Source organism: Typopeltis vanoorti, chromosome 12, assembly GCF_054136105.1.
Source record: "Typopeltis vanoorti isolate ZY-2024b chromosome 12, IOZ_Tvanoo_1.0, whole genome shotgun sequence".
In the NCBI taxonomy this organism is placed as follows: domain Eukaryota; kingdom Metazoa; phylum Arthropoda; class Arachnida; order Uropygi; family Thelyphonidae; genus Typopeltis; species Typopeltis vanoorti.
This window is the reverse complement of record NC_143560.1, coordinates 59612055-59637939: the sequence shown is the minus strand read 5'-3', so window position 1 is coordinate 59637939 and position 25885 is coordinate 59612055. Positions and strand designations below refer to the sequence as shown.

The window sequence follows — 25885 nt, the reverse complement described above, 5'->3', positions numbered from 1 at the left end:
CCATTGTTGTTCAATTTGTATGTTAATGATATTGGGTCGGGTTTAACTAGTGATATGCAGCTGTTTGCGGATAATGTGAAACTGGGGAGAGCAATGCACAGTCAGGCTGATGTTAATGCCTTACAAGAGAACTTGAATAGATTGCATGAATGGGCAGGTAAGTAGAACTGTCAGTTCAATGTTGCCAAGTGTAAGGTTTTGAGATTTGGTAAGCAACAATGGGATGCAAAGTATACACTTGGTGGGGAAACTTTAACAGAAGTAGAGAAGATGATAGATCTAGGAGTGATGGTGGACAAGGACCTGAAATTCAGTGACCACATGGCACAAGTTGTGAAGACATCACATCGAATAATGGCAATGATGCAGAGAACCCTGACATCCAGAAATAGATAGGTTATGATTCCATTGTATAAGGCCTTGATCAGGCCATATATGGATTATTGTTCACATATTTGGTCACCAGGTTTTCATGGTGACGAGGATATGTTGGAAAGGGTATAGGAAGATTCACAAAGGTAGTCAGTGGTCTTTGGAATGTGGAGTAGGAGGACAGATTGAGAGAATGTAAGTTGTAGAGCCTCGTGAATAGGAGGAAGAGGGGGGGGAGATATGATTGAGACACAAGCTGGTCAGGGGTTGTTATCAGGTAGACATGGAAGAGATTTTTCATAGAATGGGAGAGGGGAGTAGAACAAGAGGCCATTGCTGGAAACTGTATAAGGAGGATGTGAGCAAAGGAGTGAGAAGCAGGTTCTTTGCATGGAAGGTGGTTGGTGAGTGGAATGCATTGCCTCATTGTTGTGGATGTCGACACATTGAATCAGTTTAAGACACAGTTGGATGAGCATTGTATGCAATAGTGAGTATACCTCTCATGATGAGTCTCTGACTCCATGGAGGTCAAATGTTGATAATAATAATATTTTAATAAATATGCCTCAGAATGTTGATAAAATTGAAAATTAAAAAAAAATAATACGCAGAACGCAATAAAATGTCAGAAATGTAAACGGATCACATTTTTATTGTAAAAAGGTGAATGGAACAAAGGAGAGTGGCTAATTTTTTCAGAAACCAGCAAAGCAATTTATTGCTTTGCTGGTTTCTGAAAAAATAGCTTAATGAAGGGTTTTAATGACTGGAGAAATATAACACAAACCTTATGTCATCACGAGCATTCTACTGAGCATATATATGCGATGTGCACATATCGCAAAAGAAAATCAAGTTCTGTAAATAGTCAAATTGATTCTGAATTGATGAAACAAATACAATCTTGAAGAAAATTATTGGAGAGAGCTTTTAAAAGAATAATAACTACCATTAGGTTGCTGAATAAACTAGGGCTAGCATTTAGAGACAATACAAATGATATTTTTTTTCTTATTCTTGTGGAAATTATTTATTGTGTTTGCATTATTTAAATTTGATTTTTTAAAACATCACATGAAAATTTACGTCAACTGTGGTTCTGGCAGATCAAATTATCCTTCTTACCACACTTGTGATGAATTCATAGCGTTAAAAGCTAATAAAACAAGAGAAATATTAATATCAAAAATTAAGGTAGCTGCTTATTTTGCAATAATACTCAATTCAATGCCAGACATTGCCCGTAATGACCAAATAATTATTATATTTAGGTACGTTACCGCAAATTCTGACATTAGAGGAACATTTATCGGGTTCATCAGTATTACATAATATAATTCCTTATATTTAGAAGAGGTAGTATTAAAAAAAATTAGAAGAATTATGTGCAGAGGGCAAAGCTATGATAATGCTGCTAATATGAAAGGTGCCTATACAGGTTTTACAAGCCAGGCTGAAAAAACAGTCCTTCTGCACATTATATACCATGCTCTTGTCATTCCTTAAATTTAATTGGTAACCATGCCTCATAATCTTGTCTGGAAGCAGTGCAATATTTTTGTCTTATTCAAAATGCATATAATTACTTTTCATCTTCAACAAGAAGATGGGGTATACTCCTTAAACATTTAGAAAAAATATCTTTAACACCTTAAACATTTAGAAAAAATATCTTTAACAGTTAAAAGACTAAGTGGAACAAGGTGATCCACAATAGCTGACACTATTGTGTATATAATGTGCAGAAGGACTATGTTTTTTCAGCCTAGCTTGTAAACCTGTATAGGCACCTTTCATATTAGCAGTGTTATCATAGCTGACACAATATTGCCTTTGAAACATGGATATAAACAAATGAAAGAGGCATTACTTGAACTATCCATTTCTTCTCACGAAAAACCTATTTCTAAATTAGAGAGTTCATTATTGGCTGAACATTTTGACAGTTCAGAAACAGCAATTTTAACAGTTGCGTGGGACAAAATTTTACAACGAATAAAGGCTTCTAGTAAATCTCTACAAGATCCGATATGGATTTATTGTTAGCTAATAATTTGTTAGTCTTTAGTTGGTTTTATTTTAGATATAAGCTGAAAAATGATATGAGAAATAGTTTTGTTGCTTTAAATGAAGAAGTGAATTTATTAACAGATGAGACAAAATTTAAAGATGAGAAGAGTGAAAAAAAGAAAAAAAATGTGTGATGAAGTTTCACAATCTAACAATGAGATTATATTACATGGAAAAGAAAATTTCATTGCTAATACTTTTAATGTCATTTGTAATAAGCTAATTTTGGAAATTACTGAAAGAGCAAAAAGCTAGACATATTAGATATTTTTGACATATTTTTGAAGAAAAATATGGATCAAGACAAGTACAAGACTAGTATTAACAAAATTTTACAAACTTATGGGACTGATATTGACTCAGAAAAATTTAATGATGAAGTTAAGCAATTTTTAGTAATGATAAAGGAAGAAAAGTTTCCAATTAAAAATATGTATAAATTTATAAATGATGGGTTAAGGCCTACATTTCCAAATGTAGAAACCATTTTAAAAATATTTTTGATGATGCCTATTTCAAATGCAAGTGCTGAACGCTCATTTTCAGTGTTAAACGAATAAAAAATTATTTAAGAAGCAACTTGAACCAAAATAAAACAAATGACCCATCATTATTATGCACTGAATCAGATATATAATAAATTAAGTTTAATCCTTTATCCAAGTGTGTGCAAACAAAGTTTGCACCTGAAAGTATCTTCAGGACTGGGGCAAAGTGGTACAACACCAGGCGACTCCTTGCAAAGGTGGAGCAAGCTACAACACTCCTATCTCAGTATCTCCCACAATGCAAAACACATCTCCTTGCGGATATGTATAATGTTATGCATTAAGAGAAGGGCCACCACTCAGACTAGTTTCGACCTTTATTGAGGTCTCTTCAATGGGAGCCAGGCCTAAGTGGAGATACCAAGGCAGAAGCATTAGCAAGGTCATCTCCTCCTATAGGAGTTGCCAAACGGTGTGCCACCTTTTTATTAAATTACTCTGGATTTAGAGAAAGATGTTGAAAGTTTATTTTTCACTCGGTCAGACTATAATAAATTTAGTTTAATCCTTTATCTAAGTGTATGCAAACAAAGTTTGCACCTGAAAGTATCTTCTGGACTGGGGCAAAGTATAGGAGGAGATGACCTTGCTAATGCTTCTGCCTTGGTATCTCCACTTACGCCTGGCTCCCACTGAAGAGACCTCAATAAAGGTCGAAACTAGTCTGGGTAGTGGCCCTTCCCTTAATGCATAACATTATACATATCCACAAGGAGACGTGTTTTGCATTGTGGGAGATACTGAGATAGGAGGGTTTGTAGCTTGCTCCACCTTTGCAAGGAGTCGCCCGGTGTTGTACCACTTTGCCCCAGTCCTGAAGATACTTTCAGGCGCAAACTTTGTTTGCACACACTTGGATAAAGGATTAAACTAAATTTATTATAGTCTGACCAAGTGAAAAATAAACTTTCATGAATCAGATGTAATGGACTAGATTAATTATGATGACATTATAGATATATTTGCTAAAACCAAAGCCAGAAAAAAAAACTTTAATTATTAATTTTTTTAAGAACTGATTTATTTTTATACTTTTTTTAAATGCAAATATATGTATACGATTTTTTGTGTCATTTTTATTTTATTAAAATGAGTTATTATGGAAATGTCGACTCTTATTTTCAATCAACTAAAAAAAAAATGCTTATGAAATAATGATGAAATGAAATGAAAGCTTATGAAATATGAAATGAAATATATCAAATTTTGTGTGAAAATCAGCAAAACTGGAGCTGTTGAAAGTGGCATATGGTGTGGATGGTCTGAAAAAGTCAAGTGTCTTTGAGTAGCATAAGAGATTCAAAGATGGGTGAGAAGATGTAAATGATGACCCCATAAGTGGGCAGCCAAAAACAAAAATGACGGATGCAAATGTGAACAATGAGAGATTTGGTACTGTCTGACAAATGATTAGGAGTGCGATTAATGGCAGATGAATTGCAAATGAATTGAAAAACAGAAAAAGATCCGAATTGTGGCCTGAATTATCCACCATGACAATGTACCAAGCCGACATGCGCTCATCGTGAGAGAGTTTCTGGCCAAAAAATCGATTATTGAATTAGGTCATCCTGCTTATTCACCCAACTTAGCTCCCTGTGATTTCTGGTTGTTTCAAAAATTAAAACCTGTGCTAAAAGGAAGAACTTTTCAGACATTTCGATACAAAATAAATAACGGAAAAAACTCACGTAGAAAGATTATTTAATAGTATAATTTTCGCCTGTGTGTGTCACAGGCATCTTCAGTACATTAAGCTCAAAATTAAACACTAACTGACAATTCCAAAAAGCGCCACCTAAGTAGCTGGTGTAAGATAACTAAAAAGGTCAATAACTTTCCTAAAAAAAAAAAAAAAAAAAAAAATTAAACAGATTAAACTCCTAACTTAAACAGATCCGATGGCTTACGGCTATCCCCTTTATGGGAGATAGTACTTTACAAATCAGCTAATCTTTCCTAACTTTTTATTGTATTAATTTTTTTTTTTTTTATTTTTTTTTTAGGAAAGTTATTGACCTTTTTAGTTATCTTACACCAGGTACTTACGTGCCGCTTTTTGGAATTGTCAGTTAGTGTTTAATTTTGAGCTTAATGTATTGAAGATGCCTGTGACACACAGGCGAATATTATACTATTAAATAATCTTTCTACGTGAGTTTTTTCCATTATTTATTTTGTATCGATATGTCTACTCACGGTATACCTCTTTTAAAACTTTTTCAGACATTGCTGATATCCAGCATAATGTGACGGAGGAAATCAAGGGTATTCCAGAAAAAGAGTTCCAGGCCCATTTCCAAAAATGGGAACACTATCTAAACCAGTGTATAAATGCACAAGGTGACTAATTCAAAGGCAACAGTAGCCACTACATATAGTTCTGAATGTAGGTTTTTTACAGGTGCATTCTGGGAATTAAATTGTCACACCTCGTATGCAAGGAGGTGAACAAACCGATGGCACACGCACAACAGATGGTGTGGAGCTGAACACATGCACCAGTTCAAATGCTTAGGATCCAGCATTAGCTCAAATGGCAATATAATAGATGTCAAAGCCAGCCAACACTGGCTTGATGAAGTGGCAACAGGTAACTAGAGTTCTCTTTGATAAGAAGATCCCACTATACTTAAAATCAAAGATCTATAGAACAGTCATTAGACCAGTAGCCATGTACGGAGCAGAATGCCGACCAACAACAAAGAAACATGAGCAAATCCTCCATACCATGGAAACGAGAATGCTGAGATGGATACTTGGCATCACCATGCTTGACCGAATACCAAACGCTGATATACACAAGATCCTCGTAATCGCAATAATAACAGAGAAGATGCAAGGGGCATGCCTAAAATGGTATGGTCACGTGCTATGTAACAATGAAAACTCTGTGGCAAAATCAGCCATGAAGTTGAATGTTGACGGCCAACAACCAAGAGACCAACCAAAGACATGTTGGCTTGATCGCCTAGCTAAAAACATGCACATAGCAAATGTCAAGATAGAGGAAGCAGTGTGCACAAGCATACCTTGCCTCAAAGCAGGACAAATGCTTGGAAGAAGATAGTTGGGTTGGAAATAAAACAATTGAGAGTACAGATATGAGAGGTTTGAGAAAAATCAGAGGAGTGAACAGATGGCATTAATGGCAGATTCGTGTTAAAAATGATATGAGAAAAGACACCATCATCATTCAGGAATGTGTAAGTATAGTTAATTGAAAGTAATATGGTGACTTAGACAGAATGGAAGAAGAAAGTTTGCAAGACAGCTGTGATGCCAGGAAAAACCCCTGGAGAACCAAGATCTAAATGGATTAACAGAGTTAACAGTGCCTCAAAACAGCATTTCTTAAACTTTTTGAGATTGTAGATCTACATGAAAATATTTCTTTTTTTGTGGAACCCTGTGCAAATTTTTCATAAAAAATTATTGGAAATGAATTCTGACAATGAACGAATACCTATAAAACATTTATTCAAGGAAACTTAGGATACATGATATTACAAATAATAAAATAACATAACTATTCTAGAAATAAGTCAATTTAATAAAAATTAATAATTTTTCCATTAACTGAAGTTTTTTTTTTTTCTCTTTCTCAAAAGTTATATCTAATACAATTAGTACAAGTTATGAATATCTATATGATCTGGGGAACCCCCTACAAGTTGTTGCAGAACCTTAGAAATCCATGGAACACTATTTAAGAAACACTGCCTTAAAAGTCTAAAATTTAAGGTCTAACAAATGGCAGATAATTTTGGAAGAAAATTATTTATAGGAGTAATAATAATTATGTAGTACTATTGTGGTACATATCCAGGACTGTTGATGATAATCCCTAGAATTAACATCAAAATTAATTCTGTCAATATTATCTGCATGTTTTTTGTGAATCACTTCTTTATCTTTAAGTCACTAAATGGCTAACACTTCATCCCATTTTTACCTGTACAAATGACTCTCACTATAGCAAACACCACTATAATAAGCTCATCTATTATAACAAAGTACTGAAAAATTCCAATCAAAGGTACAATGCTGTGTTAAAAGAATTTTACTATTGCACATCGTTTGCTATGACTAATCTCGTAAAGAATAAATTACACGATAACCACAGTAATTAACTTTAATGAAATGAAAAAACTATTCTCATGGTGCCTATGAGTGTGCAATAGTGATATTTGAATGTATGTCATACAGTGTGGTGGAAAAAAAAAAGTTCTGACAACCTCGTCAGTACATGCGCTCTCCCAATGACCTCTTGCATACCCCCCAGGGGTATGCAAAATCTATACCAAGACTTTACTTGATCTAGACCAAGACCTTTAGCTAATCATCATAGTCCAGAGCATAAGGAAAAAAATTACTGCAATTTTTTCAAGCATCATGAAGTGCAAATTACCTCAGTATGCCTTCCAAGAGGATTCAGTTTCAGGAACACTGGACTCTCATTAATTTCACAGATCTTGTAGAAAAATAAAAACATTACAAAGTTTTATATAAAAATTTAAATCATTTATATAATTAACTGAAAGTTTGTTAAATGGATTTGAAATTTAAGTTAATCAGCTAACTATGAAAAGATAAAATTGTAAGCTTCAAAAACTTTGAAATTCATATCAAATCAACATAATTGTCTTCTCACAGACTATGTATTAACAACAAAAAATTTCTGATTTTAATTCTAAGAAGAGAAACACTTGTATATTCCTTTCATTCAGATCAACAGAAAATCATCACTACACAACACTTACACATCATCAATGATCTAAACTTTCAGTTATCATAAATCATCTTTTCTAAAATAAAATTTGTTCTCATAATTATCACTGTTTGCAAGAAATAATAGAACTTTAAAATGTGAGTAATAGCTTTTATAGGTTCAAATTCATTTATTTAATGGCTATTATTAATTTTTTGGCTGATTTTAGGTATGGTGTTATTGTCTAGTATACAAGACAGTATGCAAAACCAATTTTAAGTTATGGATTTGAGAGCTAGGTTAAATATAACCCAGCTCTCATATAACCCAGCAAATATAAAGCACTTGATTAAAGATTAGAGACCATGGATATGACAGTTCCAAGAAAATTTAAGGGCAAGAACAGATTGCACAAATGGCAGAATCATATTAAAAATGAAGACATTTTGAAATGTCTTCATTTTTAATATGGAATTGACTTGGCATTGTTAGCATCCAAGAATGTGTGAAAAGGGCCAATCTAAGGTGATATGGTCACTTAAATGGGAAAGGAAAAGTTAGCAAAACAGGTTTGATAAAAACATGGCAGGAAAAAGATCCAGAGGAAGACCAAGAACTAGACAGATTGATTGAGTCAGAAGTGCCTTAGAAGAACAAAATGCTAGATACAACAATATTGGAATACTGATAAGTAACAGACTAATTTGGAGGAAAATTACTGATAGGAGATTATAAACTAATCATGTAGCCTGAGCACTGCCTGATGGTACATATCAGGAAACTGATGATGATGTTACTGTCTATATGACTGTATACTATAAAATCCTTTTAACTAAACTGATTTTGACAAAGGATGGAAAATATATAGTAATATTTAAGTCAGAAAGTATCTGTGATATTTATTAAAATACACTGCAGATACATTCTGACAGAAATTAATATTTCTGCAGGAAAGATTTTCAGTAGTGAATACATTCAAGCTTCTTAATTAATGACAAAATGAAGTCCCTTTAAAGCACTTCTGAACTGACCTTTATTTGAGTTAATTTCTAACTTCGTCAATAATCAGCTTCAGTTGATAAGTGTGTGGATGTTTCAGTGATCTCAACATCTGCTGATGTGAATGGATGCCCCAGCTATCAGCTATTATCTGGTGGCTGAAAGCATAAATCTCTTGGAACACTAAGTAGGTAAATTCTCTACAAGCTTCTCCTCCCCTTTCAGAAACAGTTTAAACTATTTCACTAGGCTAGCAGTAGTTATAGTATTTCACTATAACTATGTATGCTCTATACAGGACATTCCAAATGAAATCATCAGAGCTGGGCTGAGTAATTTTTTGTTTTGATGTCCTGTCCTGTCAGGTGTCTTCTCCCTCCTCAAATGAAAGCAAGCTATTTTGTCATCCTATCTTTTAAACAGAAGATTTTTTTTTTTTTTAGATTTTTCCTGGAATCCTATTAATTATGCCATTTTTATTTGGTGAGTGCACAGAATTTTCATAATTTTGGAAGGTTTTGAAATTAATCACAGATTATTTCCAAATTGTTTCAATTTCTGATTTTTTTTTTTTTTTTTTTTACTGTCATCTTAATGCTCAAGGTTTGAACTTCTGTTATTTGTTAGCTAAGACAAACTAATTTTTTTTCAAAATGGAGTTATCTGCTTTATATGTTCTGAGTGCTTTTTCTATGAAAAAAAAAATTGCCTCAAATTCATTAAAAAATGACTGACTTTTAAAGTCTAAAAAAAAAAAAAGTTGTGGAGACCAAACAAAATTTTGAAACTTTTATGAGACATATTCTAGATAGGTGGCTAAAAAAATCAAAATTGGTCCTATTCTGTAATATTTATCCCTTTAGTCTAGACAGCTTTTTGAAAATGAAGAAACTGCATTTTTACTGTATCTTTCAGTGTATTAAGTTTGAAAGTTTTTTTTCACTTGGTTATAATATAAATTAAAGATGCCAAGAAATTAAATTCTTGGTTTAATCCAAGTAAGCAAATAAAAATTTGCGAGTGAAGTAATTTCACGATTGGGCTACTTGTATATAGAGGCTAATGACTTCACATTAACTATCTTAGTATCCTATAATGCAAAAGCACACATCCTTTTGGGTGTGGATAATGGTAGGCATTATGAGAAGGGCCACTACACAGACTGCTTTCAACCTTTATTGAGGTCTCCTCAGTTGGAGCCAAACTCACAAGTGATACCAAGGCTGAAGTAAGGCAGAAGTCATATTTCCATATACAAGTAGTAGAAAGTTGTCACACCTTATTAATGAAATACTCTGGATTAGAGAAAGATGTTTGAAAGTTTTTTCACTTGGTTATACTGTAAATTAAAGATGCCAAGAAATTGTATTCTTGGTTCCATAAGGATACATGCACTGCATTATAGGATACTAAGACAATTAATGTGAAGTCATTAGCTTCTGTATGCAAGTAGCCCAGTTGTGATGTTACTTCACACTCAATTTTTATTTGCTTACATTTGGATAAAGGATTACACCAAGAATAAAATTTCTCATCATCATCAAATTCCTGCCATGTACCCTCAAGGGGTGTACAGGATATGACAGTACTACATGAAAAAATTACATCATTAAAATTTCTTGGCATCTTTAATTTTTCCATGTATAATTAAGTGCATCCACCTATCAAGACATATTTTAGCACTCCCTAAGTGTATGAAGTATATTTGTTAAGAGGTTTTACATGTCACCAGCATTAATGCAAAAGTAGAATGAAACATTAAAAAACACCACTTTTTTTTTTTTACTTATATAACAGTAACTTTGCTATGCAAGGCAATGAAATTTCATACTACTAAAATTTGCACACAACAGGTACACTCAAGTTAGCACTTAAATGGAATTTATTTTTCCAAAGGGAAAATCTTGTCAATTTCAAAATTATTTCCAGAGCAAGTCAATTTTAATAGGTGCCATCATAAATACAGCAGATATAATCACTCAGTTGGGGTGAAATAACTTTTGAAGCTAAAGCGAACTACAACTGCAATGCTCTATGAAGCAAAATAATGGCAGTGAGCAACATTTTTCTCTCAACAGGGACATAGCTGTTGTCAACATTGCTTTCTTTTTTAAATATTTCTTTAAGCAGCTCGTCTTCATTTTAATGTCTTCACTGGATACAAAAACTAATTTTATACCAGCACTGTTGCTAGAAGAGAAACTGAACATGTTTTTGTTGTCTTGTCCTTTGAAGAGTCTTAGATGTTTCCATGTGCTCCTTGAACTGCTTTGGCTATGTCGATAATTTTGTTTGTATAGAGCTGTTGTTCAGGATTTGGGTCTACTGCTTGCAAGGCTGCTGTAATTGCTGGACAGGTAAATATGTGAGTGTGTGTCAGTTCAGTATTAGGGCATTTGTTGCAGTTTCTATATGTTCTCGTATCATCTGTATTGATCTTCATTCCTCTATAATGTCCTGTTCGTAGTCTTGCTATCGTGGTGGAGGTCTTTCTGTCAGCATTGATTTCAGGAATTTGATGTTGTATCACTGATTTCAGTGGAATTAGTTTAGCTTTTGCTAGTGCGTTAGCATCAGCAAGAGTTATCATGTCAGTTTCTTGGTTGAGTTCTCTGGCTTGAACATGTTAAAAAAACCACATTAAAAACAATGTATTGAATAAGATTTTCAATAGTCCTTTGTGATTTAGATAATCTAGAATAAACAAGTTTATGATATGCTTCTGTAACAAAAAACCAACACAAGACTTCATTTTCACATTTAGTCAACTTGAGTATAAACACAGCTTCATACCAAGACAGCTACACATGAGACTGAAGAAACTGAGGTGAGGAGCGAAGTAAATAAAATGGCAAATAACATCTTGAATCCTCAGTCACCCTCCATTGGCATGCTGTTCAATGAGTCACAGATGCTCGTGTTCAAACTTTATGGAAGTTTTTTCACTTGGTTATGCTACTAATTATATATTGGGCTTTATCCTTTATCCAAGTGTTAGCAAACAAAGTTTGCACTTTAAGTACTTTCAGGACTGGGGAAATCACTTGCCTTAGTATCTCCCATAATGCAAAGCACATCTCCTTGCAGACATGTATAATGCTATGTGTTAAAGGGAAAGGCCACTACCCAGACCGGTTTCGACCTTTATTGAAGTCTCATCAGTGGGAACCAGATCCAGAGGTGGTGATACTAAGGTGGAAGTAATGGAGAAGTCATATTTACCTATACAAGTTGACAAATGGTGTCACACCCTATTATTAAAATTCTCTGGATTAGAGATAAGTTTATGGAAGTTCTTTCACTTGGCTATGCTACTAATTATATATTGGGTTTTATCCTTTATCCAAGTGTCAGCAAACAAAGTTTGCGTCTGAAGTACTTTCAGGACTGGGACAACTCATGGTAAAGGTAGTATAAGTTCTCATCACTTGCCTTAGTATGTCCCATAATGCAGAGCACATCAAGTGCCGATATATAATTAGTAGCATAGCCAAGTGAAAAAACTTCCATAAACTTATCTCTAATCCAGAGAATTTTAATAATAGGGTGTGACACCCTTTGGCAACTCGTAGAGGTAAATATGACGTCTCCATTACTTCCACCTTAGTATCACTACCTCTGGGTCTGGCTCTCACTGATGAGACCTCAATAAAAGTCTAAAGCAATCTGGGTAGTGGCCCTTCCCTTAATGCATAGCATTATACATGTCTGCAAGATGTGCTTTGCATTATGGGAGATACTAAGGAGTGATGAGAACTTATACCACCTTTACCATGAGTTTCCCCAGTCCTGAAAGTACTTCAGGTGCAAACTTTGTTTGAATATTCAAACTTGTCTGTACTACCATAAGTTTTGTAACCTCCCCAATTCTTAGTTAGTGTTAATGTTTTGTATAATTTCTGTTTATATCTTACTTTTCCTTGATAAAATTACCATATCTAATTGTAAAACCACACAAGCCTATATAACCTTCAATGACATATTATTTTAATCACTTTAGTTATCACAATGCTATTCTCTATTGAAAATGAAAGAATGAATTGTGAGAAAAAAAAATTGAATTATAAATAATGAAATATGAAATGAGAGTTCTTATATCTGATTAACTGTTTGATGTTTTAGGTATCTGTACATAAATGTTAATTTTTTTCATTTTTAAGCTTTTTTTTTTTTTTTTTTTGCTATTGTCAACATGGCACACCACTCATGGTCCTAAAAAAAGTTGTCTTCTTGATAGGTGAATGTACTAAATACACTGAATGATGCAGTAAAAAAAAAAAATTGCACTTTGCTTCATTTTCGGGAGAAAAAAAAAGGAAAAAAAAAAGCTGTCTAGGTCAAAGGGACAAAAATAACAGAAGGGGACCAATTTTGTTTTATAGCCACATAATTATGTTTTATAGTTATGTGACAGTTGATTTTTTAAATCAACTGTCACATAACTTTTTTAAGTCAACTGTTTTAAATTTTTCTGATGTATGCCTGAAATCACTTGAATATGATTTTGAACATACATATTCTGCTAGATAGATAAATGAATGATAAATCATATTTGTGGATTCAGCCTAGAGTCTGCACAGTAAAAGAGCACTGGGACCACAAAAACAGATAGCCACCATCATGAAAAAAAATTTGTTTGTCTGCAAATGCAAATTAAGAAATCAAAAAGTACACACTGTGAGCATTAAAATGGCAGTAAAAATTAAAAAGTGGATAATCTGGAAATAAGACATGATTCTGCCAAATAAAAAGATTGATTGATTGATTTGGGATTTTATGGCGCAAGGACAGCAAAGGTCATACTGCAGCAGGAGGACAGAGAGTTATAGCAGTAGAGAGGATGTTGGCAAGTAAATAAATAAATCATTACAAGAAGATAAAATAGCGAATAGTGTAAAATATATGTACAAAGTTTAGTATTTACAATGCAGCATCTACATATATACAAATCCATAATCAAATGTCTTTGAATAAATTAATGTTTTTTAAAATTCTAAAAATGTCATGCAATCTGTCTAAGCCTGATAACATCTAGCTGAGTGATTTTTACTTATCTGGCCAAGCCAGATAAGTAAAAATGTAATTTCTCTCTTATGTGAAGCACTCGCACTCCACCAGAATATGACTAATGTTAAGATGAGTACTGCATTTTCCACACATAGGTGGATCATCAACCCTCAGTAAATAGGAATGTGTGAGATGACTGTGGCCTATGCAGAGCCTAGCAAGAGCAACTTCCTCTCTTCTGTCCCTACACTGACTAGACTGCTAGTGCTTATCATCATCATCAAATTCCTGACATGTACCCTCAAAGCATGTACAGAATATGATAGTACTACATGAAAAATTTATATCATTACTAACTTCCTATCTACAATTTTCCTCCAAATCAGTCTGTTACTTCCAACAAGATTTCAACATTATCAGATCTTATATTTCTATTGTCTAAGGACTTTGTACCGTATCAATCCACCTATATCTTGGTCTTTCTCTGGGTCGTTTTCCTGCCAACCTGGCAGAGAACACTTGTTTTGCTAATCTTTCCTCGCCCATTCTGTTTAAGTGACCATACCACCTGAGATTAGCTCTGCTAATGCATTCCTGGATGCTGACAATCAAGTTCATTCCTAATATCCTTGTTTTTAATATGATACTGCCATTGATGCCATCTGTTCACGCCTCTAATCTTTCTCAGAACTCTCATATCTGTGGTCTCTAGTCTTTGGTCAAGTGTTTTACTTCAGGACTGAGGAAGATGGGAGATACTGAGATAAGGAGTGATGAGAGCTTGGTCCACCTTTACTATGAGTTGCCTCAGTCCTGAAGATACTTCAGGCACAAACTTTGTTCGCTTACACTTGGATAAAGGATTAAACTAAATTTATTATAGCTAACCAAGTGGAAAATAAACTTCCAACATCTTTCTCTAAATCCAGAGTAATTTAATAATAAGGTGGTACACCTTTTGGCAACTCATATAGGTAAATATGACCTCTCCATTGCTTCTGCCTTAGTATCATGAAGATTCAAGATGGCAGCTCGCGTGTTAGTTTTGTGTGTTATTGATGGTGAATTGCGAATTTGATTGATAATGTTTTTAGCGATTTATGCTTTAGTGATGAGAATTATGTTAGCATGTGTTGATAAAGCATTTTGACTACGCAAAGTTTTTGTAAGTTTTAGGTGAGTAAATACTTTATTTTCAAAATCTTTAGTTCCATCAGAAACCATCCTCTAAGCCTATTTACAGGGCATACTAAATTATATCTTATCGTTCTGCTGGTAGATACCAGTGTGTGTGTGTCTACAGGATTTGAAGTGGATTCCCTAAAATCCATAGAATTATTGTAATTTGCTAGAACAAATCTTTACCATGGCAAAACCTCTGAATGAGACCATTTTCGAGGAGGTTTATAATGAATTCCTCAGACTGGGAAAACTGTTGAGTGATAACTGGCCGGGAAAAGTTAAGCTTTTTGACACATTCCCACCCTCTGCAGTCACAGAAGATAACATGGACGATATAAGTGAGGAGCTCATTACTCAGTTGCAGTCTCCCCCAGACTTTGAAGAGGTCCGTGCGTGCAAGAAGCACAAAACCGCTGATGCAGAACCTCCCATAGATTTCGGTATGGAAGAAGATACTCCCAGTTCCGATCCCTCGGTCTCCCCGAAAGAGAGGGTGCCACCGATCGTCCTCCGGGCAATCGGTGGCACCCTCTTAAGAAAAGATGGACACACTTAAGGTCCACCATGACAAACTCATAGATACAGTATCTCTCGGCCAAGAACATGGATGATGGTATCAAAATCCAGCCGGCTACTGTAACAGACTATAGGAAATTGACAAAAGAGCTAGACTCAAGTAATATTCAATACCACACCTTCTCTCTTGGCTCAGAAAAGAATCTGAAGGTGGTCCTCCGGGGTATCACAGAGGATATAACTACAGATGAAATAGAGGCCAACCTCCACCACCAGGACCTTCCACCTATTAATGACTAGAGCAGACAAAACCCCCTATGCCTCTGGTTTTAGTGGAGATCCATAAAGCCTATAAAAATATTTATGACTTAACATCAGTCTGTGGACTCCGGATCACCTTAGAGCCACTCCGAAAAAGGGCATCTTTTGGTCAATGCCATAGGTGCCAAAAATTTGGCCATGCTCAAAGACTCTGCAAGGCAGAGTATAAATGCCTGAAATGTGCTAAGAACCACCCCGCTAACACCTACACAAAGCCGAAAACCACCTTGGCTAAATGTGCCAACTGCAGTGGCCCTCATCCTGCTAACTACAAGGGATGTATTCAGCATCCAAAGAACAGACGGATGGAGACAGCTAAACCATCCTCTTCCTCTAGTAAAAGAACACCAGAGGTCCCCGCTCCACAGCCGGAGACTCGGCGGCAACAGTCAGTGACCTTCAAAGACAGTGGAAGCCAAAGGCAAACGATAAGTTATGCTGATGTGGCCTGCACAAATAAATCAACATCATAACAAAATCAGCCAACAGCCCCTACAAATCTGACAGCTGTTATTATGGCCTCTCTAGAAAACATGCTACAAGACTTCAGCCTGTCTAACCCTTCAGCAACCTCCACTAAAAGATTCCTACGAGAAACACAGGCCATCCTCACAGCAAACATAAATAAATAAAAACAAACTTATTCCAGCATCTCTTCAGATCATTGCATGGAATGAAAATGGCCTAAGAAACAAAATTCTGGAGCTCCAAGATTTCACCTACAGATATCAACCAGATATTATACTAATTAGTGAGACACATCTAAGTCCCTCAAGAGAACTCTAAAATATGGGGTTTTCTCTTATGCAGAAATGATAGATTAAACTACAGAGGCGGTGGCACTGCCATCTTCATTAAAAATTATATCAAACACCATTCTGTAAACAACCCACCAACCACTAACCTTGAGATCACAGGCGTGGAAGTATTCACTAGCTCCACTGGCAGATTGAAAATCTACTCAGCTTACAACCCACCCTTAAAAACTCTACTGCACTCTGATCTAAATGCCATTTTAGGAGTCAGAGAATCCATCATTATTGCTGGGGATTTAAACTCCAAACACCTGTTTGGAGTTTAAATCCCCTGCCTGGAATTGTAGAACCACCAACAAGAATGACTGCATCCTTTCCAATTACATAGGATCAAACTATGCTGTTGTGGCAGGTCCTACCAAACCAACTCATCTCAGTACGGCACTGCTGACATCCTGAATATAGCTATCCTACAAGATATTAAACTTCAGTAACGCCTAAAATCACTAAACGAGCTGTCATCGGATCACAACCCAATTCTACTACAACTGGGAGAACAAGAATACCTGTCTCCTCCCTCTCACTCATGCATATCATGGGATAGATTGTCAAAAGTACTTATGGATCACATTGGACCTGTTCCTCACATATGTACAGAAGATGTGGAATCTGCAGTTACAAGCCTCACCCAACAAATTAAGTTTGCTATAACAGTAGCCACCTCCTACAAATCTGTTCTGAAGCCTGGTCGTTTCCCTGAAGATATTATGGACCTAATCAGAGAAAAAAACAGAGCTAGGAAGAGATTTCGCAACACTCACACACCTCAGGACAAAATAGTTCTTAATACATTGAATGGGGCAATGAGAGATGCATCAAAACTCATAGAGACCAAGTTTGGGATGAAAAGTTAGCCTTTATCTCACCTAAAGATCACTCTATCTGGGGACTACTGAGAAACAACAGAAATAAAAACAGATCTCTCTCTCTCCCCTATATTTTCTGACCAGAGCCTTGTTCATACAGATGTAGACAAGGCAGAAGCCATAAAGAATCTGGAGAAGCAGTGCAAACCTTTATATGACAACTTTGATTTCAATCACTTATATAAAATCCACAGACAAGTCAGACACTCATTAAAACTCCCTGATACCAGTGCTGACCATATTGCACTCACATCACCTGCTGAAATATATGATATTATTAAAAAATTAAAGAACAAAAAAGCTCCTGGGCCAGACGGTTTCTCAAATAAGGTGATCAAATTGCTGCCCCATAGAGCTATAGTGCACCTGACTATAATCACTAATGCCATCTTAAGGTTTCACTATTTTCCTTCTATCTAGGAAACAGGCTGATGTAATCCTAATTCATAAACCAGCTAAGGACCCACACCTCCCCCACAATTATCGTCCAATTAGCCTCATCTTCAACTTGGGTAAATTCGTCATCCTCTTACGACTTCAAGCATCAGTAAATGAACTAAACATCCTTCCCAAAGAGCAGTTTGGCTTTTGGCACCACTAAAGCACTACCCTATAAATTCACAGAATTGTGGAATACATTACCACCAGCTATAACTGGCAGCAATGCACAGGAGCTGTTTTTCTAGATCTATCAAAAGCATTTTACAAACTACAGCACTTCGGACTGCTACACAAACTTATCTCAGCCGGTATCTCACTAAAAATGGTACATCTAGTCAGATCATATCTACAAAACAGATCCATCCAAGTCAAGATCAATGGTTCTACCTTATCTCAGCGCCATATCTTGGCTGGAGTGCCACAGGGATCTCTACTGGCTCCATTGCTATTTTCTATATACATGTCAGATATCCTGCACAATCCAATGTTATCCATCATGGCCCTATATGCAGATAATACAGCAATATTAACCAGATCTCTCCTACCACACTTCACTACCAGAAAGCTTCAAGAAAACCTTCTAAAGTTGGAGGGATGGTTCTCCAAATGGAGTTTGGAAGTAAATCCCCAAAAATGTTCAGCCATTCTCTTCAAGAAAAGGCCAATATCTCTTGCAGGAGACTTATTACTATTCAATGCTAAAATTCCCTGGCAGACAGAAACAAAATAACTGGGTGTGATGCTCGACAAAAAACAAACTTTTAACCACCACATCAAGTCTATGTGCACAAAGGCATCTAAAGCCATCCCTCGGATCTATCCGCTAATTAATAGAAACAGCAAGCTAAGCAATGATAAGTTTAGTTTAATCCTTTATCCCACTGAGAGCAAACAAAGTTTGTGCCTGAAAATATCTTCAGGACTGAATATAGTGTTGTACTATCTTACCTGGGTAAGTAGTACAATACCAGGCAACTCGTAGCAAGGTGGAGCAAGCTACCAACACTCCTATCCCAGTATCTCCCATAATGCAAAACACATCTCCTTGTGGATATGTATACTGTTATGCATTAAGGGATTGGCTACTACCTGGACTAGTTTCGACCTTTATTGAGGTCTCTTCAGTGGGAGCCAGGCCCAGAGTTAGAGATACCAGGCAGAAGCAGTAGCAAGGTCATCTTTACCTATAGGAGTCCTAAAGGTTTGCCACCTTTTTTTTTATTAAATTACTCTGGATTTAGAGAAAGATGTTGAAAGTTTATTTTTCACTAGGTTAGACTATGATAAATTTAGCTTAATCCTTTATCCCAGTGAGAGCACACAAAGTTTGTGCCTGAAAATATCTTCAGGACTGAATATAGTGTTGTACTATCTTACCTGGGTAAGCAGTACAACACCAGGCAACTCGTAGCAAATGTTGTACTACTTACCTAAGTAAGATAGTACAACACTATATTCAGTCCTGAAGATATTTTCAGGTGCAAACTTTGTTTGCTCTCACTGGGATAAAGGATTAAACTAAATTTATCATAGTCTAACCTAGTGAAAAAGAAACTTTCAACATCTTTCTCTAAATCCAGAGTAATTTAATAAAAAAAAAAGGTGGCAAACCTTTTGGCAACTCCTATTAGTAAAGATGACCTTGCTACTGCTTCTGCCTGGTATCTCCAACTGTGGGCCTGGCTCCCACTGAAGAGACCTCAATAAATATCAAAACTAGTCCGGGTAGTGGCCAATCCCTTAATGCATAACAGTATATATATCCACAAGGAGATGTGTTTTGCATTATGGGCGATACTGGGATAGGAGTGTTGGTAGCTTGCTCCACCTTGCTACGAGTTGCCTGGTGTTGTACTACTTACCCAGGTAAGATAGTACAATACTATATTCAGTCCTGAAGATATTTTCAGGTGCAAACTTTGTTTGCTCTCACTGGGATAAAGGATTAAACTAAATTAATCATTGTCTAACCTAGTGAAAAATAAACTTTCAAGAGCAAGCTAAGCAACAGAATCAAATTGCAGTTATATCAGATGACGATTCGTCCTATAATCATCTATGCCTCTCCAGCCTGGAGTCACACCTCTAATACCAACATTCAATATCAAAAAAAGTGCTTCAGAATGATTCTGAATGCCCCATGGTATGTTAGAAACAATCAACTTCATCAAGATACAAATATTCCTTACATGTTCTCTTTTCTACAATCTTTAGCAACTAAGTTCTTCCTAAAGACGTCCATATACCCCAATGATCTAGTTCAGCAAGCTGTAGCATACGAGGCAACAGATATATTCAAATATAAAAGACCAAAAGCCATTTTAACTTCCTGTAGTGATGCATAATCTCCATGCCCATCCGGGACGAGCAAACTGCTCATAAATGCTACCCTCACTGTAGCCGCAATAGATAGTGGGAAATATGAAAAGCATCTTGCTTCACCCCTAAAGACATTAATGTCAATTGTCACTTAGTATCACCACTTCTGGATCTGGCTCCCACTGACAAGACCTCAATAAACTGAGGCAGATGAGAGATACCAAGACAAGGAGTGATGAGAGCTTGGTCCGCCTTTACTACGAGTTGCCTCAGTCCCGAAGATACTTCAGACACAAAAACTTTGTTTCCTTACACTTGGATAAAGGATTAAACTAAATTTATTATAGTCTAACCAAGTGGAAAATAAACTTCCAACATCTTTCTCTAAATCCAGGGTAATTTAATAATAAGGTGGTACACCTTTTGGCAACTCGTATAGGTAAATATGACCTCTCCATTGCTTCTGCCTTAGTATCACCACCTCTGGGTCTGGCTCCCACTGATGAGATCTCAATAAAGGTCGAAACCAGTCTGGGTAGTGGCCCTTCCCTTAATGCATATCATTATACGTGTCCGCAAAGAGATGTGCTTTGCATTATGGGAGATACTGAGACAAGGAATGATGAGAGCTTGGTCCACCTTTACTACGAGTTGCCTCAGTCCTGAAGATACTTCAGGCACAAACTTTGTTTGCTTACACTTGGATAAAGGATTAAACTAAATTTATTATAGTCTAATAAAGTGGAAAATAAACATCCAACATGGGTTTTTTTTCAGCAGATAAACTGAACCATGACAAAGACCCCAAGAAGAGACATGACAGACTGTTTCTTAAAGTTGTTTTTCCATGACTCAAAAATATTGCAGGAGTGACAGTAAATTGTGAAATCTTCGACATAAAGATAAGCCATAGCCTACTGTGGGAGGAAGCTGTTCAAGTAAATGAGTTCACTTTAACAGCAAAGAGGCTCACACTTAAGACAGAGCCTTGAGGAACCCCTTCTTCTTGATTATATGGGTCGAGATAACGTGCCACCACCTGGGGCTGGAGAGAAAGTTCTAAAAAAAAAAAAAAAACAGGAAAGTACCCCCCCCCTCAGTCCAAGGATTAAATAGGTCCTACATTTCTCCATGTTCTCATTTCAAGAAAGCATCTCTTATACATGTTTCTAAATGGACTAAATGGTGCAAGGTTGACCAGTGTCTACAAAAGCCAGACTGTTTGTTGGAAAGGAGGAGGAGTGACAGTAAATTGTGAAATCAATGACATGAGAAGCTCTGCATTTACCATTTTTTTTCAAGCTTTACAAAAACAGCTAGTCAGAACAATGGAACAATAGTTGTTGGCCTGGGTTGGATCCTTGCCTGGTTTTGGGATAGCAATGACAACTGACTTATGCCAAAAGTCCGGAAACTCTTCCTCTGTAAATATTCTGTTGTATAGTAAGCGAAGAAGATCCATAGAAGATAAGTGTTTTATCATCTCATAATGGATGTCATCAGGGCCAACTACGGGAGGGTGGGATAGCAAAAGGGCTCTTTTGAGTTCCTCTTTAAGAAATGGCTAATTGTATGGCTCTATGTCCTTGGTATAGAAGCTTCATTGTTTTTTTTGATGCTCTTTCGATATTAAAAATTCAGGAGGATATGAGACTGTTGCTCAGATGATGGCAAAGTTTTGCCCAAAGTGTCTGCAATGGCTTTGGGATTAGCAATCATACATCCATTATGTTTCAAAGTAGACAGCTGGTGTGTTCCATATCTATCTTCCAGATTTTATCCCAGACAGTTTCTGCACTGGTTGTTTGATTAATCGATGATGTAAATTGGATCCAGGATTGTTTTTGATTCTGGCATCTCACATAACATGCTTTGGCATGAGTATGTTTAAATGCTATTAATTTTGTTGTGCTAAAGTATCTATGAAATATATCCCATGCTCTGTCTTTATCTTTGTTGGCTGCCTGACATTCTTGGTTCCACCAAAGCTTTGGATAGAGTGAAAATCTTGATAATGTTTTTGGAATTGTTACAGTTGTGGACAATACAATCTGTTACATGCTTCACTGCTTTGACAGTTTCAGTATTAAATTTCACAAGATGGGAAATATATTCCAGTCGGCCTGGTCAATTTTCCACATGGGCATCCAAGATTGGAGGACATGGTTCCTGTGAAGACATAGTACTGATAAGAGAAAAATGATCGCCTGCATATATGTTTTCATCAACATCCCTTGTGAGCAGTTGAAAAAAGGCAGGGGAGCATATTATAAGATCAACTGAAAATAAAAGCAGGTAGGCTGTGGAAAAGGTATTTGCTCCATTATTAATAAGGGAAGGCCATGGTTGTCAAGCATTCACTGAATGATACAACTTCATCTATTTGTGGTACTATCCCACAGGTAGTATATCCATTAAAGTCACTCATTATGAATATGGGATGAAGCAGCTGCATTATGAGATTATCGAGTTCTGTTTCATTTAGTTCAGAAGCTGGTGGTAAATATATTGAGCATACTGTGATTAGATACCCCACAGATAAGCAAATCACCACCACTTCCAGACCAGTATTAAGTTGAACATGATGAAATGGAATCTGACTGCCCATGAGATAGCTACTCTACCATGTGCAGAGCCATCTCCAGTTCTGTCCTTGCATACATAAGTGATATTCCTAATGGTAAGATCCTCACTGGATTTTAAATGAGTTTCCTGTAGACAGAAACAAAAAGGCTTGTGTTGGCGCAACAAGTGCTTGATATCATCAATATTCTGGTAAAACCCATGGCAGTTCCATGGTAAAAATTTTCCTAAATTTTTATAAAAATTTGGGAAAATTTCTAAAATTGTAAAAATTTACCTAAAATCTATGAGGCTTAAACAATTTCCTATTGTTTACACTTTGCAGATTTTCTGATTTCCAGGAAGTTGAGGATTTGCCCTTATCGGGTTTATATTTCTCATAAGATTTTGGGAAGTATGGACAACCAGTGTACATCTCTTCCTTTGGAAAAATATCCGATGCATCATCAGATGCATCAAAATCAAGATGTAAGTTCAAATTGCTTTCAATGGATACTGAAGTATCCATTTTTTTCTGTGGAAGGGTCTGGTGGTTTCTCTTCAAGTAATAATCTTGCCATAACTTTTTCACACGTGCATTCTCATCAAATGGTACCATTTTCAGAGAGGGGCTGTACATTGTGTGATTGATACGCTCAACAGAGAAACATTCACAATCAAAGTTCAGATATGGTGAATGGAATAGACGTGAGTGAGTTGCTGTTGACATTTTCTTTACTATCACCTTCTTAGAATAAGAGGATCTCAGAACAGGTGTGGTGGTGGCTAACTTTCTTCTTGCCTCCTGATATATGTTCTGTTTTTATTTTTTGTATTTCTTTCTCATCTTTCCAGTTCTGACATGCATAGGAGTACACTGGTGGATCTCCCTGACAGTTTACACATTTAGCTTTCTTGGCAGAGCAAGATTGGTTATCATTATGGTGACCATATTTGTTTTTAGAGAAAATAAAGAACAAATCAGAAATTGTTTCATAATAAAAAAAAAAGCAGGTTGCGTTTATTTGTTTCACATAATTTCACACATTAAATATGCTTCTACACTACACACATACAGTCAAGTACAATATGTACACACGCACATCAACAACGCAACCATATATGCCGTGCCGCTAGCAAGGCCGGTGAAAACAGTTTCATGTTTCTATCGGCTGTGTGCCAATATTCAAATTACCATATTTTTCAATAGATAACCCGCACCTAATGTATAAAGTGTATCCCCAACATTTTCATCACTCCTTTTGATGTATAGATAAAGCGCATGCGCTAACTAGCTGTAGAGTTAGGAAGTACAGACAGAGGACAGAGGAATTCTTTAAAAGCACGTGTTTCTAGTAGCAGTGGTAGATTATTCCGTACATCCTGTTTTAAAATATTTCATAAAGTAAATCATTATTTGTTTATATTTTGTTATTAGATCTGAATTACCCATGGAAGACAGAAGTACTTCTCGGAGAAAATCGTACAGAGTGCAGTTCAAGCTTGAAGCGGTAGAAGTAGCAAAGGAAAAAGAGAATCGTGAAGCTGGAAGATTGTTCAGTGTTGGAGAAAGTAGTGTTAGTGAATGGTGAAAGGCTGAAACAGTCCTGAAATGTTTACGTACGAGGAAATGTGCTATGAGGTTTAGATTGGCTATGATTGGCTTGTGGCCAATCACAGAAAAAAAACTGTTTGATTGGGTTGTTAGTGAAAGAGCTAAAGGTATGAGAATATCTACTGTCCATGTGTTGCAGGAATCAAAAAGAATTGCGCAAAACAATAATATAAAGGATTTCAAGGCCTACCCATTTTGGTTTTTGGATTTATGAAGAGAAACAATTTAAGTGTGCGCTCCTCCACTAGTGTTGGACAAAATCTGCAGTGCGACTGGGAAGCGAAAGTAGCTAAATTTTGTTTGTTTCTGAAAGAAAACTTATGTGGGGTTGATGCTGTCACTTTGGGAATATGGATGAGGTTCCCGTAAGTTTTGACATGCTTAGTTCTAGGACTGTGAATCTGAAGGGAGCAAAAGAGGTTTCAGTTGCTACGTTTATTATGTAGCAAAAGGGCACAAAAGGTCTAACTTTACTGTTCTCTGCGTAACTGCAGATGGTTCCAAACCGCCACCGATGGTGATTTTCAAAAGAAAGACTTCCAAAAGGTTGTGATTCCAAAGATATTATTGTTACTGCTAATGATAAAGGTTGGATAAATTCCAAGGTTATGAAATTTTGGTTGGAGAATGTGTGGCGAAAGAGAAAAATGGCATTTTTCAACTCAAAATCTTTGTTAGCGTTGGATTTCTGTAGGGCACACAAGACAGCAGAAGTTAAAACAATTGTAAGTATTCCAAATTGGCCGTCATTCCACGTGTTTTAACAAAAAAACTCCAACCTCTTGATCTTGCAGTAAATAAACCATTCAAAGACAATTTGCAGGCTAAGTAGGAAGACTGGATGATGAATGGCATCCATGAATATAACAAAACAGGGCAGATGAAAAGAACGTCATATAAAGATATAGTTACATGGATTGTAGAAAGTTGGGTTGCTGTAAGTGAAAATTGTGTTAGAAATGGTTTCATTAAAGCCCAAGGGAATGCAGTGGTGTACAGTAACAATTTTTATGAAGCTGAAGAAATACCAAATGAAATTTTTAATGCAATTGATTCTTTCAATATTGAGTCTGATGAAGAATTTTTTGGATCTGAACAGTGCAATGTTCAATAAATATTAAGTAATACTTCTACCTTAGTTTTGTTATTACATTTGATTTACCTCTCATACCTTTCAAATGTATATCGCGCATGTTAATTTTTAACGAATTTAGACTTTTTTGTATAGATAACGTGCACGTTATCTATCGAAAAATACAGTACTATTTCAATTCACAAAAAAAAGGACAAAATGGCCATTTTAGAAAAAAAACAAAAATCTAAAGGACAGAGTAGTGAAATAAAAGACTGTCTTCTTAAATAAAGGACATATGGTCACCGTAGTTATCATGCTCTTTACTACCACATCGGGCACAGGTGGCAGAATGACGATAGGCAGTATGGGCATGTCCATATTTCTGGCATTTGAAGCATCTTAACAGATTAGGGATGTGCAATCAAACAGGACAACTGGGATATCATGCTTTAACAGATATCAG

The 25885-nt window shown here is 36.0% G+C and overlaps 1 protein-coding gene across 1 annotated transcript in view; it reads right to left on the bottom strand.

The window, feature by feature from the left end:
* The window catches only part of CSN6 (COP9 signalosome subunit 6), a 143455-nt gene that overhangs the window by 92433 nt on the left and 25137 nt on the right, over positions 1 to 25885 (bottom strand). Inside the window, exon 4 of the mRNA XM_090401653.1 lies at positions 7405 to 7467. Coding sequence (XP_090257779.1) covers positions 7405 to 7467 — 63 coding nt within the window. The remainder of the gene's footprint in view (positions 1 to 7404; positions 7468 to 25885) is intronic.